This window comes from Polychytrium aggregatum (assembly GCF_025602895.1).
Source record: "Polychytrium aggregatum strain JEL109 chromosome Unknown BJ171scaffold_30, whole genome shotgun sequence".
Lineage (NCBI taxonomy): Eukaryota > Fungi > Chytridiomycota > Chytridiomycetes > Polychytriales > Polychytrium > Polychytrium aggregatum.
This window is the reverse complement of record NW_026516232.1, coordinates 130,820-150,087: the sequence shown is the minus strand read 5'-3', so window position 1 is coordinate 150,087 and position 19,268 is coordinate 130,820. Positions and strand designations below refer to the sequence as shown.

At 58.9% G+C, this 19,268-nt stretch overlaps 6 protein-coding genes across 6 annotated transcripts; all 6 read right to left on the bottom strand.

Moving 5' to 3' along the window:
• Window positions 1–42: 42 nt before the first annotated feature.
• Window positions 43–3,302, bottom strand: BJ171DRAFT_444336 (MBOAT, membrane-bound O-acyltransferase family-domain-containing protein). The gene is made up of 11 exons (XM_053108139.1): window positions 2,898–3,302; window positions 2,443–2,619; window positions 2,129–2,287; window positions 1,877–1,978; window positions 1,583–1,723; window positions 1,335–1,452; window positions 1,138–1,256; window positions 987–1,055; window positions 824–887; window positions 447–725; window positions 43–292 (listed from the first exon to the last, which is right to left on the bottom strand). The coding sequence occupies exons 1-11, from the start codon at window positions 3,177–3,179 to the stop codon at window positions 225–227; spliced, it is 1,578 nt and encodes a 525-aa protein (XP_052964626.1). The 5' UTR covers window positions 3,180–3,302; the 3' UTR covers window positions 43–224.
• On the bottom strand, window positions 3,303–4,633 carry BJ171DRAFT_513386 (uncharacterized protein). The gene has a single exon (XM_053111765.1). It carries the CDS (start codon window positions 4,302–4,304, stop codon window positions 3,678–3,680), a length of 627 nt encoding a protein of 208 aa, XP_052964625.1. The 5' UTR covers window positions 4,305–4,633; the 3' UTR covers window positions 3,303–3,677.
• BJ171DRAFT_513383 (uncharacterized protein) lies at window positions 4,627–6,180 on the bottom strand. The gene is made up of 4 exons (XM_053111764.1): window positions 6,020–6,180; window positions 5,644–5,863; window positions 5,415–5,500; window positions 4,627–5,267 (listed from the first exon to the last, which is right to left on the bottom strand). Exons 1-4 carry the CDS (start codon window positions 6,092–6,094, stop codon window positions 4,995–4,997), a joined length of 654 nt encoding a protein of 217 aa, XP_052964624.1. The 5' UTR covers window positions 6,095–6,180; the 3' UTR covers window positions 4,627–4,994.
• A 655-nt stretch (window positions 6,181–6,835) lies between these two features.
• BJ171DRAFT_513381 (Rad17 cell cycle checkpoint protein-domain-containing protein) lies at window positions 6,836–11,781 on the bottom strand. Its single transcript, XM_053111763.1, has 12 exons — window positions 10,437–11,781; window positions 10,249–10,315; window positions 10,023–10,072; window positions 9,736–9,813; window positions 9,431–9,608; window positions 8,981–9,344; window positions 8,550–8,878; window positions 8,303–8,397; window positions 8,059–8,205; window positions 7,687–7,951; window positions 7,369–7,494; window positions 6,836–7,210 (listed from the first exon to the last, which is right to left on the bottom strand). The coding sequence occupies exons 1-12, from the start codon at window positions 11,550–11,552 to the stop codon at window positions 6,924–6,926; spliced, it is 3,102 nt and encodes a 1,033-aa protein (XP_052964623.1). The 5' UTR covers window positions 11,553–11,781; the 3' UTR covers window positions 6,836–6,923.
• A 285-nt stretch (window positions 11,782–12,066) lies between these two features.
• Window positions 12,067–14,708, bottom strand: BJ171DRAFT_513379 (uncharacterized protein). Its single transcript, XM_053111762.1, has 4 exons — window positions 14,139–14,708; window positions 13,629–13,912; window positions 13,080–13,448; window positions 12,067–12,832 (listed from the first exon to the last, which is right to left on the bottom strand). The coding sequence occupies exons 1-4, from the start codon at window positions 14,206–14,208 to the stop codon at window positions 12,446–12,448; spliced, it is 1,110 nt and encodes a 369-aa protein (XP_052964622.1). The 5' UTR covers window positions 14,209–14,708; the 3' UTR covers window positions 12,067–12,445.
• A 415-nt stretch (window positions 14,709–15,123) lies between these two features.
• On the bottom strand, window positions 15,124–17,425 carry BJ171DRAFT_513377 (threonine synthase). The gene is made up of 2 exons (XM_053111761.1): window positions 17,379–17,425; window positions 15,124–17,076 (listed from the first exon to the last, which is right to left on the bottom strand). The coding sequence occupies exon 2, from the start codon at window positions 17,055–17,057 to the stop codon at window positions 15,315–15,317; it is 1,743 nt and encodes a 580-aa protein (XP_052964621.1). The 5' UTR covers window positions 17,058–17,076; window positions 17,379–17,425; the 3' UTR covers window positions 15,124–15,314.
• Between the last annotated feature and the right edge of the window lie 1,843 nt (window positions 17,426–19,268).

Sequence of the window (19,268 nt, the reverse complement as noted above, 5' to 3'; positions counted from 1 at the left end):
CTGGATGGCCTCTGTTTTGCATTGATTTCATGTTTGTTCTCACTGTCGAGAATGGTAAAGAAAAGAAAGAAAGAAAGAAAAAATAGCAGTACAAGCGGGAAGATCTCGCCGCAAACAAGAGGAGGGACACGCAAAACGGTGCCGTGGTGGGGACATTGTTCGAGTTAGTGGCTGAGCCAGAACATTTGTGGCCAGGGGAAGACACTCGAGTACGGCCGCGCCAATTAGGTGTTGATGACGTTTTGGCGGTACCAAGTCGAGTAGTAAAGAAGGATGGCCGTGGGTTGGCCAACTGTCGGATCGAGCAAGTAGTCGCGGAGAGAGGGCGAGACAAAGAGAGGAGAGACGGAGGTTGTTGAAGCTACGGTGCCAAGGTATATCCATCACAGCGACACGCACAGAGCAAGAGAATCCCACGGCCATGAGATGCAGCATCAGACACGTACCGATCGTGAAGGAGATCCAGAAGACCAGATTGCCGATCGTGTCAAACAGCTTCTTGCGGCGATTGAAGCGGAGGCTGCGGATGGCCATCAGCCACTTGGTCAGGAAGATGAGCGGGATCTGGCCGAGCATGCCCCAGAAAGCCAAGCCGCTGATCGAGTGCACGGGCACGCCAATGATGAGCTCGTGCAGGACCGCCGAGATCAGAAAGATGACGACCGAGGCCACGACCGGGGGTACTTTGTAGTTGATGACCAGAGGGAGGTAGACATGTCGCTTTCCTGAGAAGGGAGCAGCCCAGCGTGAGATGTCGGTGCCGATACATGCGCCTTATTCCGGCACATGAACGCCGCGGTGCTCTTAGAGCCGGGATGCTTACCCCAATTGTACACAGGCGAGTTCCAAAGTCTCCAGTACTCGGCAATGTCGGTTGCGTTCCACCACTAGGGTCCACGGCAAGATGTAGTCAGCTCAAGATATTACCACGGGCATCCGGTTGCCGCTGAGTCAGCCCAAGCAGACGGCCGTCCATAACAACTTACCGACTGATAGAAACGACGGTCGCCGAATCCGAGGATCTCAGCATTCAGATTGAGGAACGAATGGAAAAACTGAAGCGGCCCATGAGTCACGATTTAAACCGCAGCACCATATCGTATCGTATCGCGCATTCTCCGTCGAACTTCCACGTACCGCGTAAAACATCAGCAACCAAACGAGCACGTTGATGATGGAGAGCTTGAGGATGCGCTCGGTGAGCTTGAGGGCGCTCAGCTCATCTAGAGCCGTCAGAGAGTTCCGCAGGGTTGGGGCTGCATCGGTGCGGGTTTCCAACAAGTTAGCGCAGGAAGGCTTTGGGCGAGGGGCTGAAGGAAGCAACTGCAACCTACCCATGTACTGATGCGTGAGAAAGTACATTCCGAAGAGCGCCATCGTAAGCTCCATGACTCGCTTTACCAGCTCCGACTTTGAGAACTTTGCCGATCTGGGATAGCTCGGCTGGTACACCTGCATCAAATATATATATGAGGACCGATCAGCAGCGATACGGGTGGCCATTTGGGGTCCGGAGAGACGTGTGGGAATACAGCAGAAACGAGCATGCGAGGGGGGAGAGTCAACAGGAAAGAACAGATACCAGCGTCGGGGCGGCGACAAAATAGAGCAGGTTGCCGAGCGTGATGTTGGAGGGGTAGGGCACTTGATCGATGTCAAAGTCAACGGGCTCGGAAACCTCGAACTGGCGAGCGTTGCGATCCTCGTAGCGGGTCGGATGGATCTGGATGTATTTGACAGAGAGGGAGCCGCTCAGTCGCGGATATCGCAGCATCGGCACTGCGCATCGTCGCCACTGTGCATCGTTGCATATTATCCAGCCCGTACATAGCCAGCTGGATGTGCCTGCCCTCAAGAACCGGTGTCTGGCAATTACCTTTTGGGCCATTTCTCGGCGCAACTCGGCGCACACGAGCATGTATGAGATCAACTTGAGAAACAGAATCGTTGCCGCAAAGACAGGAACCGCGGCGATGGCCTGAGACATATGCCAAGAGCAAATGGGATGTCAGCGAGAGCAACGGGGTAAGGGAGTAGTACTGGCACTCGAGCTCAACTCCACATATGTATGGCAGCCACGCAAAACTACGTCCCCGACGACTCTCTCGCCCATGCCATATTCTCGTACCGGATGCCAGATGAGGAACCACGATATGAGGGTCGGTGTTGCAAGGGCCAGAGTGATATTTGCCCAGTGGGACAGCCAGACCGCCGTGGGGGTGGGATTGCGTGGATCCAGCTTCTTGGAAGCATTCTTCTCGAGGGCGAGGGCGACAAAAACAGAGCCCTGATATCAAAGAGTATCCTGGTCAGTTTGGCCTGCGCCGGGTAAGAGAAGCAGCCACAGTTCCAGGCATCCAGGCATCCAGGCATCCAGGCATCCAAGCATCTAACAACCACAACAGGATCGGGCAATTGAGCCCCATCCCAGTCGACACCTACGGCCATAAACGGAAAGGCCAGCAGACAGAAGAAGAGGTCATTCGAGTGGGCGCCGATGGTGGGGAACTGGAGCAGGAAGCCGTATTTCTGGTAGTTTTCGATGACGAGGCGAACGTTGAGGACAAACAGGCACAACACCGTCAAGTTGTAAAAGCCGCGATAGTTTTGCTCTGGAGACTGGATCAGGACGAGATTCGGCAAGAGGCGTTGTGGCGGATGCGCCAATGGTGCAGCATATCGCCGACGAAGTAGCCAGGGAGTAGATGACGGTCAGTCGAATGAAGACGGACCGAGTCCATTTGGTGACGCTTGGGCTGACTGAGGGACCGTCGCTGGCGAGCGCACATCCATCCCTGGAGGACATGATGCTTGTCGGATGCAATGTCTGCCATGTGGGCAGAGAGTGCGCAAGTGCACACCAGAGACATGGGGCCAGACGCGGGGCCAAAACGCACCTCGGACGACAGCGGCGAGGACCGAATGACGGTGTGAATCAAGAAGGTGTGCGAAAAGTAGGCGGGCTTCTTGCGGGACTTGCTTGCGGGATTGCGTTGGTCCGTATCGGTTTCGCTCTCAGGGTGCCGCTCGAGGGGCTGGGGTGAGTTTTCGGAGCGGGAAGGGTCATCGCCGTCGACTGGCGACTGCGGGGTGTCGGGACGATCCGACGCAGGACGATCGGGCTCGTCGTCCGAAGATGAGGCCGGCTTGGGGATTCGCTGCTTGAGCTCCGAGGCCATGGTTGAGCAGTTGCAGGGACGAGGGCAAAGGACAGACCGGGCCGAGGGCAGGACCCTGTCGGGGAAGACGAGCGAGGGCAACTCAGAAACAAGCCGGCAGAGCCAAGGCCGGATGGCGACACGGCAAGGCATTGATCGCGAATGATCGGGCCGACGAGCGTGATTGCGGCTATCGCTCCGTTCACCCGCTGCACGGGCAAGCATGTGGTTTGCGGGCCTGGCTCGGTCGATACGGCGGCGGCCATGGCTGGGATGTCCGTAGATATCGCATGTCCATGGAGAATAGACTTGCACACCGAGATCATGCCCCCGGCTGTGTTGATGCTGCGATGCTGGATCGCGGTGCATCAAATCGATGCTGGATCGCTTTGCGCCAACAGCATCATCTGCAGCACAAGCACAAGCACACCTTGATGGCCACTGTCGACGGCGGATGGATATGTTCCTGGCTCACTGCGCGAGCGCCGTCGCAACCACACCGGCCCGAAGCATGGCCGCTTAGCATGATGTTTTGTTTCTGCCTGGGAGCGAATCTGGAACGGCAGCCAGGCCAATCAGATCCGTCTCCTGGACAAAGCTTTTTTTCTTCTCCGCCCTTTGAACTGTGCTGGCTGTTGGCAACTCTGTCTGCCGCGACCAGGGAAGCTGATCTGACCCCAGCACCGGCGAGCCACCACCAACATCAGGCAGCAACCCACTGCGACCGCCCATACCCACAACCAGCATGGCCAAGAAGAAGGCCCCGACCAAGCCCCCGCCGGCCGCCAGAGCCAGCTCGTCCAAGAAGGATGCAGCCATATCCAAACCCGCCTCGTCCAAGGCTGCGGCGCAGGCGGTCAAGAAGGCCGTCTCGTCCCAGTCGCTGCGGGCCAGAGATGCTCTGCTGAAGGAGCAGCTGGACGAATCGGTCCACGACGTTCTTTCTCTCCTGTCGTCCAAGAAATCGGCCCTGAACGCCAACGACCGTCTGCAGGAGAAGCAGCGCAAACTCGAGGCCTTTGACAAGATGGAGGATGACTTTGAAGCGACTCTGTCGATGATGTCGGGGCTGAAGCAGTCCCAATGACGGTGTGCGTCGCTCTCCCATTTCCTGGATCCGACACCTCCGCCTGCTCCGTCACTCATACGAGTGCTTTGCCATCCCAGTCGTAACCCGGAATCGAATCCCCCATCTTCGACGCAGAGCCAGCTCCCGCCTCAGTTCGCTCTCGAGACTGGCTGTCACATTCTTGGTGCATCGACGATAATGTCGCTGGATTCGCGGGCCATTCCGGTCGGCAGAAACGTCGCCTGGTATGCCGGCCTCAGTCCGACTGATAGCTCGCTGTCGACAGCATCCCAATACACCGCATCGGCTTCTCTCGATCAAGTCCATCGTGCTTGTGTCTGAGAGGCAGCAACCTCACGTAACCTCAAGTGTCTGCGCGAGTGGCAAGCGGCATAGCAATCATCAGCATCCGCTCGTCGTTTATTGGATCTGCTGCTGCGAGTGTGAACCATGTGTATTCTGAAGAACATGACTGCGTCCAGTCAGCACCATGGGGGGCTTGCATATGCCACACCGAGACGATGTTTCCGTGGACGCCCGATTGACACTTGGGACAGTGCATATGGTACCACACTCACTGGCAGTCGACTGTTGCTGATGTTGATCGACTGCGACAGATACCAAGTCCGTCCGAGAACAGCGTATGCTCCGTGGCTTGGCCGCATCGATCGACTGGATTCGGTGGTGATCGATGAATTGGCCTCTTGCTGCATCAGACGACGTGCCATCGAGTGCTCCCCGGACCATCGAGCCGATGGAGCTCGGTTCTAGTGCACCCACCCGACCTCATGGCCGTTCTCCATGAACGGCTCGAGGAACCCACGAAACTCGATGGCCATGGTGCCGGAGATCCGCAGCTTGGCTCCGAGAGACTCGGGCCGAGCCTTCGCCGGAGCATCGATGCGATCAGGAGCTGCAGCGTCGGGATCGGGGTCTGTCCCTGGCTCTGGATCGTCCGCTGGAGGAAGCGGCTCCTCGGTCAGATACCACCGCGCCCCATACCCCTGCAGAGTACGGATCTCGTAGACCCGGATGTTGTGCTGAAAGTGCGGATGGATACACTGTGATGAGCAGTCACGGCAGTCACGGCAGCCGCCGCACGGACGCTGAGCCATCGGGATTCCGGCGGGCTCGCTCTGCGATGCCGGGGACATATTGGCATGAATTCTCCCTCCGATATTGCTTACCGGCAGCGCGTGGATGTTGAACCAAACGGCCTCAGAAAATATGCGTGCGAGCAGCTTCGCGGCCGTTTCGTTCTTATCTTGAGTAGCTGCATGGATGCATATCCGAAGGAGTCGATGAAGGCATGGACAGTGGCGACAGAGTGGCCGTGATGTCAGCGATTGCTCCTGGGCCAGCCTCATTGACTAGAGCAAGCGGTTGGACAAGCAAAGAGCCACCAGGCGTACTGACTCCCTTTGACAGATCCCCAGTATCCAGTTGTCGCCCGATGCGCATGCTTGCTCCAGGCCTTTGCCCCAACCGTCAATCCGATGGCGTTCTTGAGATCGCGGGGATGCCGCAGGGCAAACGAGCCAAAGCAGTCTTCGACCATCGGTGGCAAAGTGTTCTGGCTACTGCCGACCGTGAAGCTGTGGCCCAGGATTATGAGTAGGTTTGGCATGGTGAAGTGCTGCGAGGGATGCAACCAGGTCAAGGAGTCGGAAAGTGGGCAGGACAACCATGGTAGAACGACGACGAGGGTGAGCAGAGCGACGGTGGTGGGTTGAATGGCGGGCATTGAGCACCATGACCATCGGGTTTCTGGATCGTGCTAATCGCAGCGCACCTGTTCAATGAAGGCTGCGACCATCTTGGATTGCGCTTCAGCCGGGTCGTCCAAGCCGTCTGCGACACGGGCCATGTTGTCTTCGAACGCTATGCAAATCTGCTCGACTTGAGCTTGGCTAATATTGGAACGACCCTCCCCAACGCCACCACCATCGGACCCAGGGATGGAATTAATAGCGAGTCCAGAGCAGTAGATGAGGGCAGTTCGCAGGTTCGCAGGTGCAGGTCGAGAAACAATGGCAGCTGCGGTTGATCTGAATCCTGACCTTGCGGCAAAGCTGTCGAGGAGGGCAACCCCTGGCAGGACGAACGGCGTGAATCTCGACTTGGCGATCGCAAAGATGCGGTCGACGATCCACTCGACATGGTCGGCATAAACTCGGTCTCCAGAGGGCAGCCCGTTGCGGAACACGATCTCGAGCGGGCTGGGTTCGACAGCGAGTGGCCGGATTGGCTTTGCAAGAAGGAGGGCCGCCAGCGACTGCTGTGGGTGAGCTGGATCGGCGCGGATGCGGTCGAGGTGGCTGTAAAAGTGCCCGATGATGCTCAGGGGACCATGAGAGTGCGATGTCGCCATGGCGAGGCGGGTCGGGCGGCAGCGCAGGAGATCCAAGATGCCAAGCCGAGGGGGTATGTGTGCTCCATGACGAGACAAATACGATCTGGTGGCCAAGCAAAGCCGCGGAGGTGCGATCGATGACGCTGGCCGCCAAGTGCCTTTGCCACTCCCGAGACACAACGCATGCGAGAGAAGAAAGAGCTCGCTGGGGTCCAAAGAGGCGGGCGGCGAACAGCCGACAGGCTATCGGCAAGGTTTCAGTGGTATTGTGCTGTTGTATTGGTGATCAAGCGACGACATCGTGCATGTGTTGGGCAGCAGACCCTGCCGGCCGATTCAGGAATCAGAACTCTTCGATATCTTCAGCATGTCCGTTGTTGGTGTTCATGGCCCGGTCAATGGACGGCCAGACAACGTCGCTGTCACCATCGCCCTCGACGATCGAGTCTTCTCGTTTGAGGGTGGCCGGGGTCAGTCCAGGCCGGAGAGCGGCCGATTCTGCCGGATCATCTTCGATTTCGTCCATGGGCAAGCGATCGTGGTCGCGGAAGGTGCGCTGCGGCACGGCACTGAGCCGGTCTCGGGTTGGGAAGAACGTGAGTTGCTGAAGATACTCGACATGGCGAGGCCCTGGCAGCGATTGCGACAAACGAGAGCGCGAGGACAAGAAGTGAGGATGTGTGCCCGAGCGACTGAGACCGACAGATCGTCATCCGGTCCCACGGATGCTGTGAGGGGGTGGAGCTGGAGCAGCAGCGCAACTGACGGCAGCACCCACGGACACATACCAAGAGTCATTCGCTGCCTCCCTGGTCCCGGTCCGGCCTCGTGGAATCGTCGGCCATGCTGAAACCGGTTGATGAGACAGGTGAACGGAAAGATGTCGGAGAAGAGCTCGGTGCTGTTGTAGGCGCCTGGATGCAGACAGAGCGAGGATGCAGACAGAGCGAGGATGCAGACAGAGCGAGGATGCAGACAGAGCGGGCGGGGGCGACATCAATATATATCGGTGTGCCAGGATCAGGATGTCGTCCACTGTCTTGCCCAGCCGCAGTGTTGTCCATTGACCAGCCTCTCATCGCTGATGGCCGGGACAAAAAACATACGGAAGAGCGTCATGTCCTGACTGCTTCTGTCATCGCGATGGGCGTCGATTCCTTGCTTGATCCATTCTGGCAACAGCGACTTGAGCCCGTCGTGCTCAAGCTCTCGCCGCCGCTTCTGCGTTTGCCAAAACTCGGGTTTCCGGAAGGGCTCAAACCCTCGCAGCGAACCAGAGTCCGACTGCGATGATGTCAATGCGCTGTTCTTGGAAAACAAGAGGCCGCGGATGCCCACGGATGCGCTGTACGGTGCTAACTGGGCACGGTTCTGTCGGAGAGCAGTGCAATGGCGAGATGTGAACAATATGGTACAGTACAACATTGCATAGCATGGCATTCGCGGGTGCGTCTCCATCGCCCTTGTCGGGTACCAACCTTCCAGTTGTTCATGAACAGGTCGGCGTCGCTGAAATACTGGCTCGCCATCAGGACCTCGTCAATGTCTTCCAGATAGTCCGGGTAGTTCCCGTGGAGAAATAGCGCGTACTTGTCAAAGTCCATGTGGGCCATCTCGAAGGTTGGCTGCAATCAAGGAATGGGCATGTGCGCAGTGAGTATTGTCTAATATGCCGCAAGTGCCTGGATTGTAGAAGCCACGAAGCGAGACGACCCAGTCTACCTCAGGATCAAATTTGAGCCTTGGCCGTGAATGGTGGGAGAGGTGCTCAGGCAGCAACGATGTCGAGTCCCCGTCCGTTGGTGCATCTGTCTCGCCTGGGCGATAGCAAGTATTCGGATGTAGTTAGCGAGCATTATTGATCAGCGGTGCCTCTGCACGGCCCGCACACACTCTCGTCGAAGCCACTCGCTTGACAGATCATTGTATGCCAAAGCAGGAGCCTGAAATGTTCAAGCCAAGGACTCACGCTTGTTGTGCAGGATCCTTCCGAGCGAATGATAGAGTGACAGCGACATATCTCGTCCAGACAACTCTGGAGGCGATGCCTGCGCAAGTTCGTTTAGGGCCAGGAACTGCAACGAATTGATCGCATTACGCAAGTCTCCGTCGCTGCTCTTGACGATCCGGTCGACCCAGTCCCTGTTGGGTCTCTTGGGATCGACGGGCGGGGCCTGGAGCTTGGACGCACCGGCTCGGCTGCGCTTGCGCACCAGGAACGGCGCTGCGACCGGAAACTCAAAGTCGAGGATGCGGTTGAGTGCCTTGGTCATGATAGTAGGCGCCACGGGATTGAACCTGGGGATCAGGCAAGCGGGTCAGTCGCTCGGTCGCTATGGCTCGCTTTTGGGCACTGGGAGTTTGGTGGTGAATCAATTTTTTTTTTTTTTGCCGACTCACTTGATTTCTGTGCACTGAGGAGACGACAGCACATCCGGGGGGACCAAGTTCCGAATCGAGATGACAGACTCGAGTGAGCCCTCGAGGCGGCCGCCGGTTTCCTCGGACACATCGCTGATCACCAGGACCAGCGGGCAGATGGAAAACCTCGATTCGATGTATTTTCGAATCGCCGCGTGGAAGCTCTGCCGGGTATGCAGTTCGGTGACATTGGGCAGGTCTTCGATTAGGATAACGCGCCGACTGCTCTTGGGCAATGTCGATTCGTGGGCAGGGTCAGTGCCGTCGAAAGTCAGCTGCAAAGCCGATAGCCGAGACGAGCGTTCGAGAAACTCGTTGAACTTTGTACTTATGGAAGTCCAGTCTGAGAAAGCCCGCGGCGACCGATGGAGCGTGTCAATTGGGCTCGGAGAGCTGCGTCGCAAGTGCCGATTCATGCTTCCGCCGTACCTGCAAAGTCAGACGAGTCCGAGTTCCGTTTGTCGTCCGTGTACATGACTTGCAGAGAGTTGGTGTTGATGGGATTGGTCCACTCGCTGATCTCATAGGACAGCTCGGCCGCAAGCGACTGGAGGGTTGCGGTCTTGCCCGATCCGGACGGCCCCGTAAGCAGCAATAGCGATCCTTTCTGAGAAAGAGCTTAATTTCAGCATCGACGACAGAGACTGGACAGCCGAGTGCAGAATCAATGGGGAATGCCTCGCTAGGGACCAGGCTGAAAGCGGTGGGCTGAGCTGGGCTGGGCTGGGGTTCACCTTGGATCCGCTCTGAAAGGCCAGCTGTAGCCACTGCTTGACTTGCTCGACTTTCTTCTTGTGCACCGCAAGTTCGGCCTGAAACCAAGCATTCGATGCCGAGTCAATGGCGACGCAGTTACTGGGCTCAGGGCGCTCCAGACGGTCACTCCAGGAAGCGGTCACGTTCCATCGAGCACGATCAAGCGGGCTCGTCGACTGCCTGCTGTGGGAACTGATTCGACAACGGCTTGTCCTGAGCCAGCGCCCGTGCTTTTTGGATTGCACCTGCTGAGCAGCACACATACTCCTTGGTATCCAGGACGATATTTGTCAATCCAGAGTTGGTTGTCGGGCACTGAGGGACAATGGCACATGCGTTCATCAGTCGTGAGACATCAGTCATAAGGCGACGGAAACAAGGCGAGAAATCCCACCAAGAATGCATAGATCGGCAGTGTCCGTTGATGCCAAACCCAACTTGGAGCCACTCGGCGACTCTCGAGGATAGCCACTGGTTCGGGCAGGACATACCTCTTCCAGCATTGGGTATCTCGACAGGGAATCGTTTCGGCGGACTGGATGGTCGGTCGATGGGTTGCTGATGGCGGGAGGGTCAAGCAGGGCATACGATAGGCAAGGAGTTATGTGATTCCGTCGCTGCCCAGCCACGGATGCGATGCTGACGCAAGGCTACTTGACCCGACCGAATTGCAGCTTACCTTTGTCGACCTCGACGAGCTCATGCGTCCAGGGGACGCTGGCCGCTGCGAGCCCCTATCTGATTTCTGAGACCCATCCAGCGGCGCTTCACCGCGGGCGGTCTCACCGCCGTTCGAAGAGGTCTGTGAATTAAACTGGCTGGCCCTGACCCCGTCTCCGTCTTGATCCCCGGCTCGATGATAGCCGCTGCTGTCATCGTCGTCGTCAACGAGAATGTCATCGTGTGGTACGCCCTTTGCGTCCCATAGCGAGCGTCCCCAGCCGACTTGAGTGCGATGAGACGCTCGAGTGGACCGAGACGAGGAGGGCCGCTGTTGGATCGTGCGGGTTGTCTGGGACGATGAAAAGGATGATGATGACACATGCGGCTGGGGAGCCGATGATGGCGGAGAGCCGGTGGACGAGGGCGACGACGACACCGATCCTGATGGCCGACGGGCTCTGGATGCCGAATCCCTGGATGTTGATGCCTCTGCAAAAGCCGATATCGATGCCGCGGCCCCACGCCTGGATGCCAGAGTCGCTTCGGAAGCCGGTGTGGGCAGTGGCAGAGCTGTTGCTTTGGCAGCGGTGTTGGTCTGCTCCCGCTCGCGTCGGGGCAAGGATGATGGTATTCCCTGCGACGAGCCAAAGTCAGTGTCGGATTCCGAGTCGTCGTCAATATCCTCGGCAGATTGTGCAAGCGAGCGCTTTGAGCTGGACGACAGGAGCCGGCCGGCTGGGGCGTGCGATCGCAGGCGAGATGATGATGCTGGCTGTGCTGGTTGTGCTGAACCGGCATCCGAAGCAGAGCCTGGACGAGCCGCAACTCGATCGCTTGGCTTTGACGCCACTGCCTGGGATCGCCTGAGAGTGCTCTCGGAGAGCGTCGGCGGCTTCGTCCTCCTGGTGCTGATCCATTTGGAGGCCGAGGCAACAGGCCTGGCCGACTGCTGGGAGAGCGATGGCTGCGACGCCGATGTCCGGGATTGCGACAAAGTGCTGGCGGAACCTTGGCTGGGCTGCACAGTCCGGGGGCTAGATTCCGTCTCGCTCGATGAATCCGAGGAGATAACGATGGCTGAGGGTTTGGTCGTCTGCTTGGTGTCGCTGCGATGCTTGGCAGCAGATTTCATGGTGGCGAGGAGGCAAGGAGACGAGGAGGCTGGTGGTCGGTGTCGATCGGCCTCCCAGAGTCGCAGGACAGGCGGAACGGGTCGGAGTCGATGGCTGGTGGGCACCTGCCGACAGTCCTGTTGGATCTGGCTCGCTCAGCCGGGAGATGCAGACGGCCCGGGCGACGAGATGCGACGGCGAAGGCAAGTGCCAGGCCGGCCGATTGAGCGAGGAACCCGAACAGCGCCACGACCGAGGCAAAGCCAGCACGAAGCGGTGCGAGGGCCGTCGGAGTTTGCAAGAGCAAACGAACGCCGAGAATGAAGCGAATGGCGAACGGCGAACGGCGGACGGAACGGCTGAAGAAATGAGCAAAGAGTCGAATGAAGGATTGAATGAATGGACGACACAACGAGGCGAAGTGTCGATGCGGAAATGGGTCGCTATCGCAGCCAAGACGGACACAACTTGGAATGGCACTCTCCTGTGCTGGCCGACCGAGCATCGCTGTCACGCATTCGGAACCTTGCGATATCGACGTGAGGGATATATTACAGATCCGCAACTGGACACTAGATCAACGATGGTCCATGCAGGATACTAGCCTTGCCTCGCGACTCTGTGCAGCGAGATAAAGGGCAAGGCAGCGGAGGCGAAGAACGAAACGGGGGAGGGGAAGCCCAACGTATGCAGAAAGGGCTGGATGGCAAAGGAAAATGAACTGTGGGAGAGGGAAACGAAAAGAGCAAGAGGGGGCACGCAGATTGAAGGGCAGAAGACACAGGAACTGGCCGCAGGCTCTGTCCATTCGAGAGACGAGCAGGACCAGCCGAATGCATGTCCAAGGCGCGAGTCCATGACGGAGCCGAGAAGGAGGCGAGGGCGTCTGAAAGGACGACAGACGGTCGAGGGTTTACTTGGATTGTTTCTCCTTGGACGAAGAGGGCTTCGAGTCCTCCATGCCCATGCTGCCCTTATCCCCATGGCCGTGGGGAATGGCGTGCGTTGCTACAGGAGCGCCAGGCGGCTGTGTAGGCGAGGGTAGAGGATTAGAAACAGATCGGTCGCCCGGCGAGTAGAGAGGAGGACCTTGCACGGCGTGAGGGTGGCCAGCCATGTGCTGCTGTTGGCTGTGTTGGAGACCCACCATGCCACCGTAGCCGTCACCGAGCGGTTGGTACGGAGGGTACATGTACGGCACGCCCACGGCGCCGTTGGAGGAAGTCGAGGGCGGCATGGGCGGGAAGGCGCCTTGGGAATGGTAGGGCAAGTACAATGCAAGGTGGGCGTTGTTGGGATTCTAGAGGAGGCGCACCGGCAATCAGAGACAAATGGCCAAGCAAAAAAATGGGAATACGGTCAGCAAGGCCGCCACAGTAGCAACCAAGGCCGCCGATCGATGAAACCGGCGACTGGAGCATCAACTGCACGCTATGCTGGGCCGCACTCGACTTGAGTGCAGCGCGCAACAGAGCAATGGCGGGAGTCATACACATGGGGCGATTGACCGGGCCGGACCGCACGCTCGTGGCAGTATACGACCGTACCTTGTCGTCGCGATAAACATCCGAGGTCTGCACAGAGGAGCCTTGGTCGCTGCTGACAACCATCCCGGAGCTACTGACGGAGCTGCCGACGGAATCCATGCCGACCGGCAGACCCGAATGAGGAACGTAGCCGGCGGGAGGGACGGGGTATGGGCTACCGTTGACACCGGGCGGTACGGGCTGGTATACCTGGGGCACAGGAGGATTGACAATGTCAGGGGCGTTGAGGCAGGCTTGGATCAGGCTCTTGCCCTCGGCCTTGGTGATGAGCGGCTGGAGCTTGGGGGTTGCGAAGGTGTAGACATGGCCGGTCTCGGAGGCGACCAGGAGGAGGACCTGGGTTCCGGTCAGGGTGGAGAGCTCGTAGGCCTACGGGGTATCCGAGGGACGAACGTGGATGAGCAAAGGTGAAGAATGCGCACAGCATGTGCACAGCATGCGCATAGCATGAGCGGATGATGCTGTCGGGAGCACCGAGACAGGCACCATCCGCACCGACGCCCCCCACACGGAGCACACTGTCTGCGCATAGTTCCGAGGCGAGCGCACCTTTTTCATGATACCGGCCTTGCGCTTGCTGAAGGTGATGTGTCGCCTGGACTTGTCGTCGATGTACTCGATCTTGATCTTTCTTCGGCCAGAGCGCTTGGGTTTGTTGGTGTCCTCATCGTCCTCCGACTCGGCTCCAGAGAGCTCCTGCGCGTCATTGCCGAGGATGAGATGGCCGGTCTCGGCGGCGTCGAGTGAGGCCTCGCCAGCGTCCCGCTTCAGGCCCCGCACGGACGAAACCGAGTCGGAGCGATCCGATGCCTGGGAGGAGAGCGACTTGATGGCTGGTGGTCCAGGCGAGGCATTGGCCACCAAGACAGAGATACGCATGCGGCGTTGGCAGGGTCGAGGGCAGCAGAAATGTCAGCGAATCTGCCATGACGAACTGCTCGGCCCTGCCCTGGGCAAGTGACGAGGCGCCGATGATGATGCTTCATGCACCAAGCCCGCAAGCCGCTCAGAAATTGCTGGCGGCAAGCCAAGCCAAGACCAACAACTGTCAATACTGACCTTTCTTGGAGTCAGGCGACATGGCTGGAACAGCAAGTCCACAAGGGCCGGAGGGGTGCGGATGCGACATGGCGGCAGAGACGGTTAGGAAGGGTCAGTGGCCAAAGCTGGTGACAGATCCGCTACCGTCGCCGCAAGAGACGGGTTCGCCCAGGAGGTCGCCGACACCGGCAGGCTCAAGAAGCAGCCGCTTGGGGGCGGGTGTTGGGCCGACGGTATCGGCAGAGCGCCAACACCGCAGCCCCAGACGACGCTCCGAGCCTGACGCTGGCTGGTGCCGGTGCTGGTGCTTGGAGGACCATGGGAGATGGATCCAGAGCAAGCCAGGAGAGCGAGCCAGGAGCAGCAGCAGCTAAAGCAACCGACGGCGCTGGGGGGTGGCCAGGGGCCGGGCCGCAGCCAGGGGACAAACGCAGGCCGCGACAGGGGTCAAGGGCATGCGCTCATGAGCAGAGGCTTCCGGTACCTGGATTCGGTTGCTCTCGTTGGACGACAGAGGGGCAGAAGGACGACGGATAGGGAGCCAAAATAGGCAGTTGCCTTTTCTGGATGGAGGAAAAGGCAAAAAAAGGACCGCAAGACCGAGGGCGACCCGGGCGAGGAAGGCCGCGGAGACGCCGGGCCGGTGTGTGTGTGCGCCTCGGCGTGCGGCGCTCTCGCGGGGCAGCCCTCGGCGGGAGAGAGCTGCTCTCGGCTGGCCCTCGGCTGGCCCTCGTCGGCGCCTCGCCGCACAGAGAGGCTGCCGAGGGCGTCTCGCTGCACCGAGAAGCCCGGACACGCGGCGGCGGCGAAAAAAAGCGCGTCACGTTTCGACGCGCCAATTGGCCCATGGCCATCTGTGTGCGACGCCTGTGCAACGCGCCGGGTCGCGCCGGATCGAGCCAGCTCGCGTGACATGGCAGCTGCGCCACAGACGCATCCGTGCCCGGTGTACGCGTGTCGGTTCGTGCACATCGGTCGACCCCGAGCACACAGCGCGGTAATGGATCGAGCAAGCGCACCTCATTTGCAGAGGTGCGATGTATTGGCTGCATCGCGCAGATCCACCGGGTGACCCTTGGCACAGGAAAGATCGAGCCCCACACTCCCACAGAAACGAAAGCAGAGTCTGTTCGTGTTTCGTCGTCTCTGCATCCATGCCCAGTCGTCGGGCAGGAGTGATTGCGTGCTCTTTGCTCAGACAAATCCGGCGCCGACCTTCTCCTCCAGGATGTGCCGAATGGCCTTCTCGCCAACGGCCTTGTTGCCGCCCTCGGTTTCAACAAAGATGCATCGCTTGGGCAGGCCCTCGAGATCGACCAGAACCTGGGGCGCAATGTCCCTGTACTCCACAGGCACGAATCCGAGCTGGGTCGATTCGGTCGGCACAGACTCGTTGATGGCCGTCAAGACCGCCTCGGGGAACTTGCCGGGGCTGGCCGTCGAGAGGCAAACCACGTTGACAGCCGCTGCCGAGCCAATGCTGGCGTCGCTCAGCAGGATGCGCTCTGCAGCGACGACACCGACGGCTGTGTGGGGATCCAGCACGTACGACGAGCGTGCGCCAGCGGGCAGCGTCGGGTTGCTGAGCTGGTCCTGGTCCAGCGCTTGGCTGTATTGGTGGTGGTAGTAGCGCTTGATGGCGTCGGTGGTGTCGGCATTCGACACGCAGACCGAGTCAAAGACCTGGCGAGCGCGCTCGAGGACCGTCTCGGGCACAGAGAAGCCGCCGGTGCTCTTCAGGGTCGACATCCATTCGCGAATCGCCTCGCTGGCGGCCTGGGCATCGGGCGACTCGGCCGGGGTGCGGCCGTCGCCGTTGGCCAGGTACCACAGCAGCCGCTCAAAGTTGGAGCTGATGAGAATGTCCATCGCCGGCGAAAGCGTCGCGCGCACAAGGTCGCCTGAGACCGGGCACGTCGTCGTGGGTTTGGTGTAGCTGCCGGTCTCGAGGAATCGGTGGAGAATGTCGTTCTCGTTTGTCGCGATAATGAGCCGGTCGATGGGCAGACCCATGCGCAGAGCAAAGTAGCCCGCGAGGATGTCGCCAAAGTTGCCCGTGGGCACCGAGAAGCGAATCTTGGTCAGGACCGCATACGAGGCCGTGTCCAGGGGCACGCCCTTGGCCTTCAGCAGCGCAAAGTACGAGTAAAAGTAGTACGTGATCTGGGCCATGATGCGTGCCCAGTTGATCGAGTTGACGGCGCCAAGCTGGAAGCGCTTCTTGAAGTCCAGGTCCGAGAACAGCGCCTTGACAATGTCTTGGCAGTCGTCAAAGGAGCCTTCGACAGCAATGTTGAAGACATTGTCGTCCAACACGCTGGTCATTTGCTGCTCCTGGACTGGCGAGATGCGGCCCTTGGGGTGCAGAATGAACACCGAGACATTCTCCTTGCCGCGGAGGCCGTAGATGGCCGCGCCGCCAGTATCGCCCGACGTCGCTCCCACGACGGTGATGCGATGGTCGCGGTCGCTGGGACTGGCCTTGTTCTGGTTGCGGCGCTTCAAAAAGTACTCGAAGGCGTTGCCGACAAACTGCAGGGCAACATCCTTGAAGGCGCAGGTGGGGCCGTGGAAGAGCTCAAGGACATAGAGGTTTTCGAGGTTGTGGTGCGAGCGGGCATTCTCCTCCTCCGAGGCCACGTTCGGGAGCTTCACCAGCGGGGTGATGTCCTTGTGGGTGAAGGTGGCATACGAGCGCTCGACGATGTCGGCCAGGTCGCTGACAGAGATCTCGCTCTCGTCGATGTAGAGGCGGAAGATCTCGAGCGCCAGCTCCGAGTACGACAGGTTGGCCCACGACAGGATCTTGGACAGGGGCACTTGCGGGATGGCCTCGGGGATGTACAGGCCGCCATCGGGGGCGAGGCCTTCGAAGAGGGCTTGCTCAAAGGTGAGCTTCTGGGCGGAATCGACGTCGCGGGTGGATCGGTATCTCATGGCTCAAGGACGACAGTGGCTTATCCATGGAATCGAGATCGAATCGAAAGCGGAAGCGGAATCGGAATCGGAAGCGGAAGCGGAATCGAAATGTAATCGGAACCAGGGATCAGGTGGGGTTTGGGGAACGACGCAGAGCTTGTTAGCAAAACGAGTCACTGGCGACCGCTGGGTTGGCGGCCACGGAGTTCTGTAACGGGATCGCCGAGCACCCGCAGACACTCCACGGCCAGAACGAGCCAAGGCGCAGACACGGATGCGATGCCGACCGAGTTCGGTTCGGGTTCGGGCTCGGGTTCGGCGTGGCCCGACTCGACTCACCTCGCAGCAGACAGAAGGACAAGCAGACAGTGATGGGCGGAGCTGGCTTCTGGGCAGGCTTTGGAGCAGGTTTTATCACACACACTCATCTTATCTCCAAGCCACTTTGGCGGGCCAACCAAATGCGGTACCGGCACGGGACGGCGCCACAGGCACCCAAAACGGGCCGTGCTGCGCAGATGCTGCTGCGCACAGGTCAGCCGACCGGGTGACACAGCCCACAATCTCGCGACACAACCCGGCGCAAGGGGGAAGGGCAAGGCGCAAGGCGCAAGACGCAAGGCGCATGTGTGTGTGTGTGTGTGTGTGTGTGTGTGGTCGGAGAATACTTGCCCCATTGTTCGTGGGAACAGGCCAGGCTCGATCTGCACTGCATTGCACTGCATATCCGGTTCTCCTTCCGACCCCTCCGTACTCATTGCCCCCACCTTCCTCGCTGCCCGGTGCCCGCTCTCGCTCCTTGCGTCGCTGGCGACTCTGTTTCAGCAGCCCGCCTCGCGTTGAGTCGTATCAGATCTGCCAAATCCCGGAGCCGCCTTCTTGAAGTGTGTTCGAAGAGACAAAATGATGCGTCAAGTGTCGCCGCTGCCGGCGATCCCCGGTGACCCGATTCCACCGATTATTCAGACCGGGTACCAGAATATCGAGAGCCTCATTCCGCCAGAGCCTCCGACCATCACGGACGAGCAAGCTCAGAAAGGTAGTCAGGACTTGCATGTTCGGTATCTTCTGATACGGGATGTGGCACTTACGGTGGAGCATTTTTGTCGATGCATGCTGCCATACTGAGTGACAGATCCTCTGCGACAGCATTACCGCCGCCTCGTTGTCTAGGCAATGCCACTGACAATTCTCCTCGCCGCTTAGGTGGTCATGCGCTTCGGAGACTCAAGAACTACAGCGACAATCTCTACCACATCAACATGAGTAAGCTTCACGAGAAGCTCCACACTTTTCTGGGGAGATGAGAACCCTTTAGCAGACCTTCAACCGAGCTATTGCAAAGCCCCTTACTCACCAGCGCATCGATCGGCTCTGACCGACAGAGTTCCAGAGCGAGATCTGCATTGCCCGAAGCAGCCTTCAATCCGTCAAGCAAGAGAAGCAAAATCTCCTCTGTAAGTTCCATGCTATCATGGATAATTGCCCCCCCCCCATTTGCTATTCCTGGCAAACCCATCGGCCGGCGTGCAAGATGTGCTTCGTTAAGCTAATGCCTCTCCAAATGGCACAACGGCTGAACCTGGAGGAATCAGTGGATCTGCAACAAAAGAACAACATAATCGCCGAGCTGAAGAAGCAGCAGGGCCGAGAGTATCTGGCTGCGCGAACACAGTAAGCGTCTTACGCGCAAAGTCACAATCCTTGGCTTGGTTTGCGATCAGTGTGCGGTATCGTTGTCAAGACTGATTATTATTGCGTGTGCTGTCGCCAGACGAGAGTCTGAGGAATTGCTGTCACTGGAGACCGCAAAGCGCAAGAAAGCTGAGGGACAGATACAGGACCTGAAGAGCAAAATCCAGGCCTACGCGAAGCAGATCGAGAAGTACCGGGCGTACGTTCGATTGGAGCAGTCCCGCGAACGAATCGCATATGCGGAATGCTGCCGATGATCTCGTCCCAGCTCATCGACTGACGGCCACTCTCTGGCTGCAGCGAAGTGAAGACGGCTGTAACAAAGGAAGAGAACATGGACCACGTCATCGACGAGAAGGAGCACCAAATCCACCAGCAAGCAGAGATGATCAAGTACGTTGCCGTGCAGTCTACGCATCCAGAGTGACAATCCATGGATCTTGAGGTGCAGCTCTCACCAGCAGAGACCTCTCTTCTCTGACGTCATTGTACCGCCCGACCACCAGGGACCTCGAGTTTGTCGCTGACGAGCTG

What these genes read in the sequence shown, in the direction of transcription:
- BJ171DRAFT_444336 (XM_053108139.1), bottom strand. Translation starts at nt 3,179, where the DNA reads ATGGCCTCGGAGCTCAAGCAGCGAATCCCCAAGCCGGCCTCATCTTCG. An exon ending in CCTCGCCGCTGTCGTCCGAG is followed by an intron (nt 2,620 to 2,897) that starts GTGCGTTTTGGC and finishes GTCCTGATCCAG; the next exon opens with TCTCCAGAGCAAAACTATCG. An exon ending in CTCGCCTGTGTACAATTGGG is followed by an intron (nt 726 to 823) that starts GTAAGCATCCCG and finishes CTCCCTTCTCAG; the next exon opens with GAAAGCGACATGTCTACCTC.
- BJ171DRAFT_513386 (XM_053111765.1), bottom strand. Translation starts at nt 4,304, where the DNA reads ATGAGTGACGGAGCAGGCGGAGGTGTCGGATCCAGGAAATGGGAGAGC.
- BJ171DRAFT_513383 (XM_053111764.1), bottom strand. Translation starts at nt 6,094, where the DNA reads ATGGCCCGTGTCGCAGACGGCTTGGACGACCCGGCTGAAGCGCAATCC. An exon ending in CTGGGGATCTGTCAAAGGGA is followed by an intron (nt 5,501 to 5,643) that starts GTCAGTACGCCT and finishes GCATCCATGCAG; the next exon opens with CTACTCAAGATAAGAACGAA. An exon ending in TCAACATCCACGCGCTGCCG is followed by an intron (nt 5,268 to 5,414) that starts GTAAGCAATATC and finishes CCGCACTTTCAG; the next exon opens with CACAACATCCGGGTCTACGA.
- BJ171DRAFT_513381 (XM_053111763.1), bottom strand. Translation starts at nt 11,552, where the DNA reads ATGAAATCTGCTGCCAAGCATCGCAGCGACACCAAGCAGACGACCAAA. An exon ending in GGACTCGTCTGACTTTGCAG is followed by an intron (nt 9,345 to 9,430) that starts GTACGGCGGAAG and finishes GGGCTTTCTCAG; the next exon opens with ACTGGACTTCCATAAGTACA. An exon ending in CCTCAGTGCACAGAAATCAA is followed by an intron (nt 8,879 to 8,980) that starts GTGAGTCGGCAA and finishes CCTGATCCCCAG; the next exon opens with GTTCAATCCCGTGGCGCCTA.
- BJ171DRAFT_513379 (XM_053111762.1), bottom strand. Translation starts at nt 14,208, where the DNA reads ATGTCGCATCCGCACCCCTCCGGCCCTTGTGGACTTGCTGTTCCAGCC. An exon ending in AGGCCGGTATCATGAAAAAG is followed by an intron (nt 13,449 to 13,628) that starts GTGCGCTCGCCT and finishes GATACCCCGTAG; the next exon opens with GCCTACGAGCTCTCCACCCT. An exon ending in ATGTTTATCGCGACGACAAG is followed by an intron (nt 12,833 to 13,079) that starts GTACGGTCGTAT and finishes CGCCTCCTCTAG; the next exon opens with AATCCCAACAACGCCCACCT.
- BJ171DRAFT_513377 (XM_053111761.1), bottom strand. Translation starts at nt 17,057, where the DNA reads ATGAGATACCGATCCACCCGCGACGTCGATTCCGCCCAGAAGCTCACC.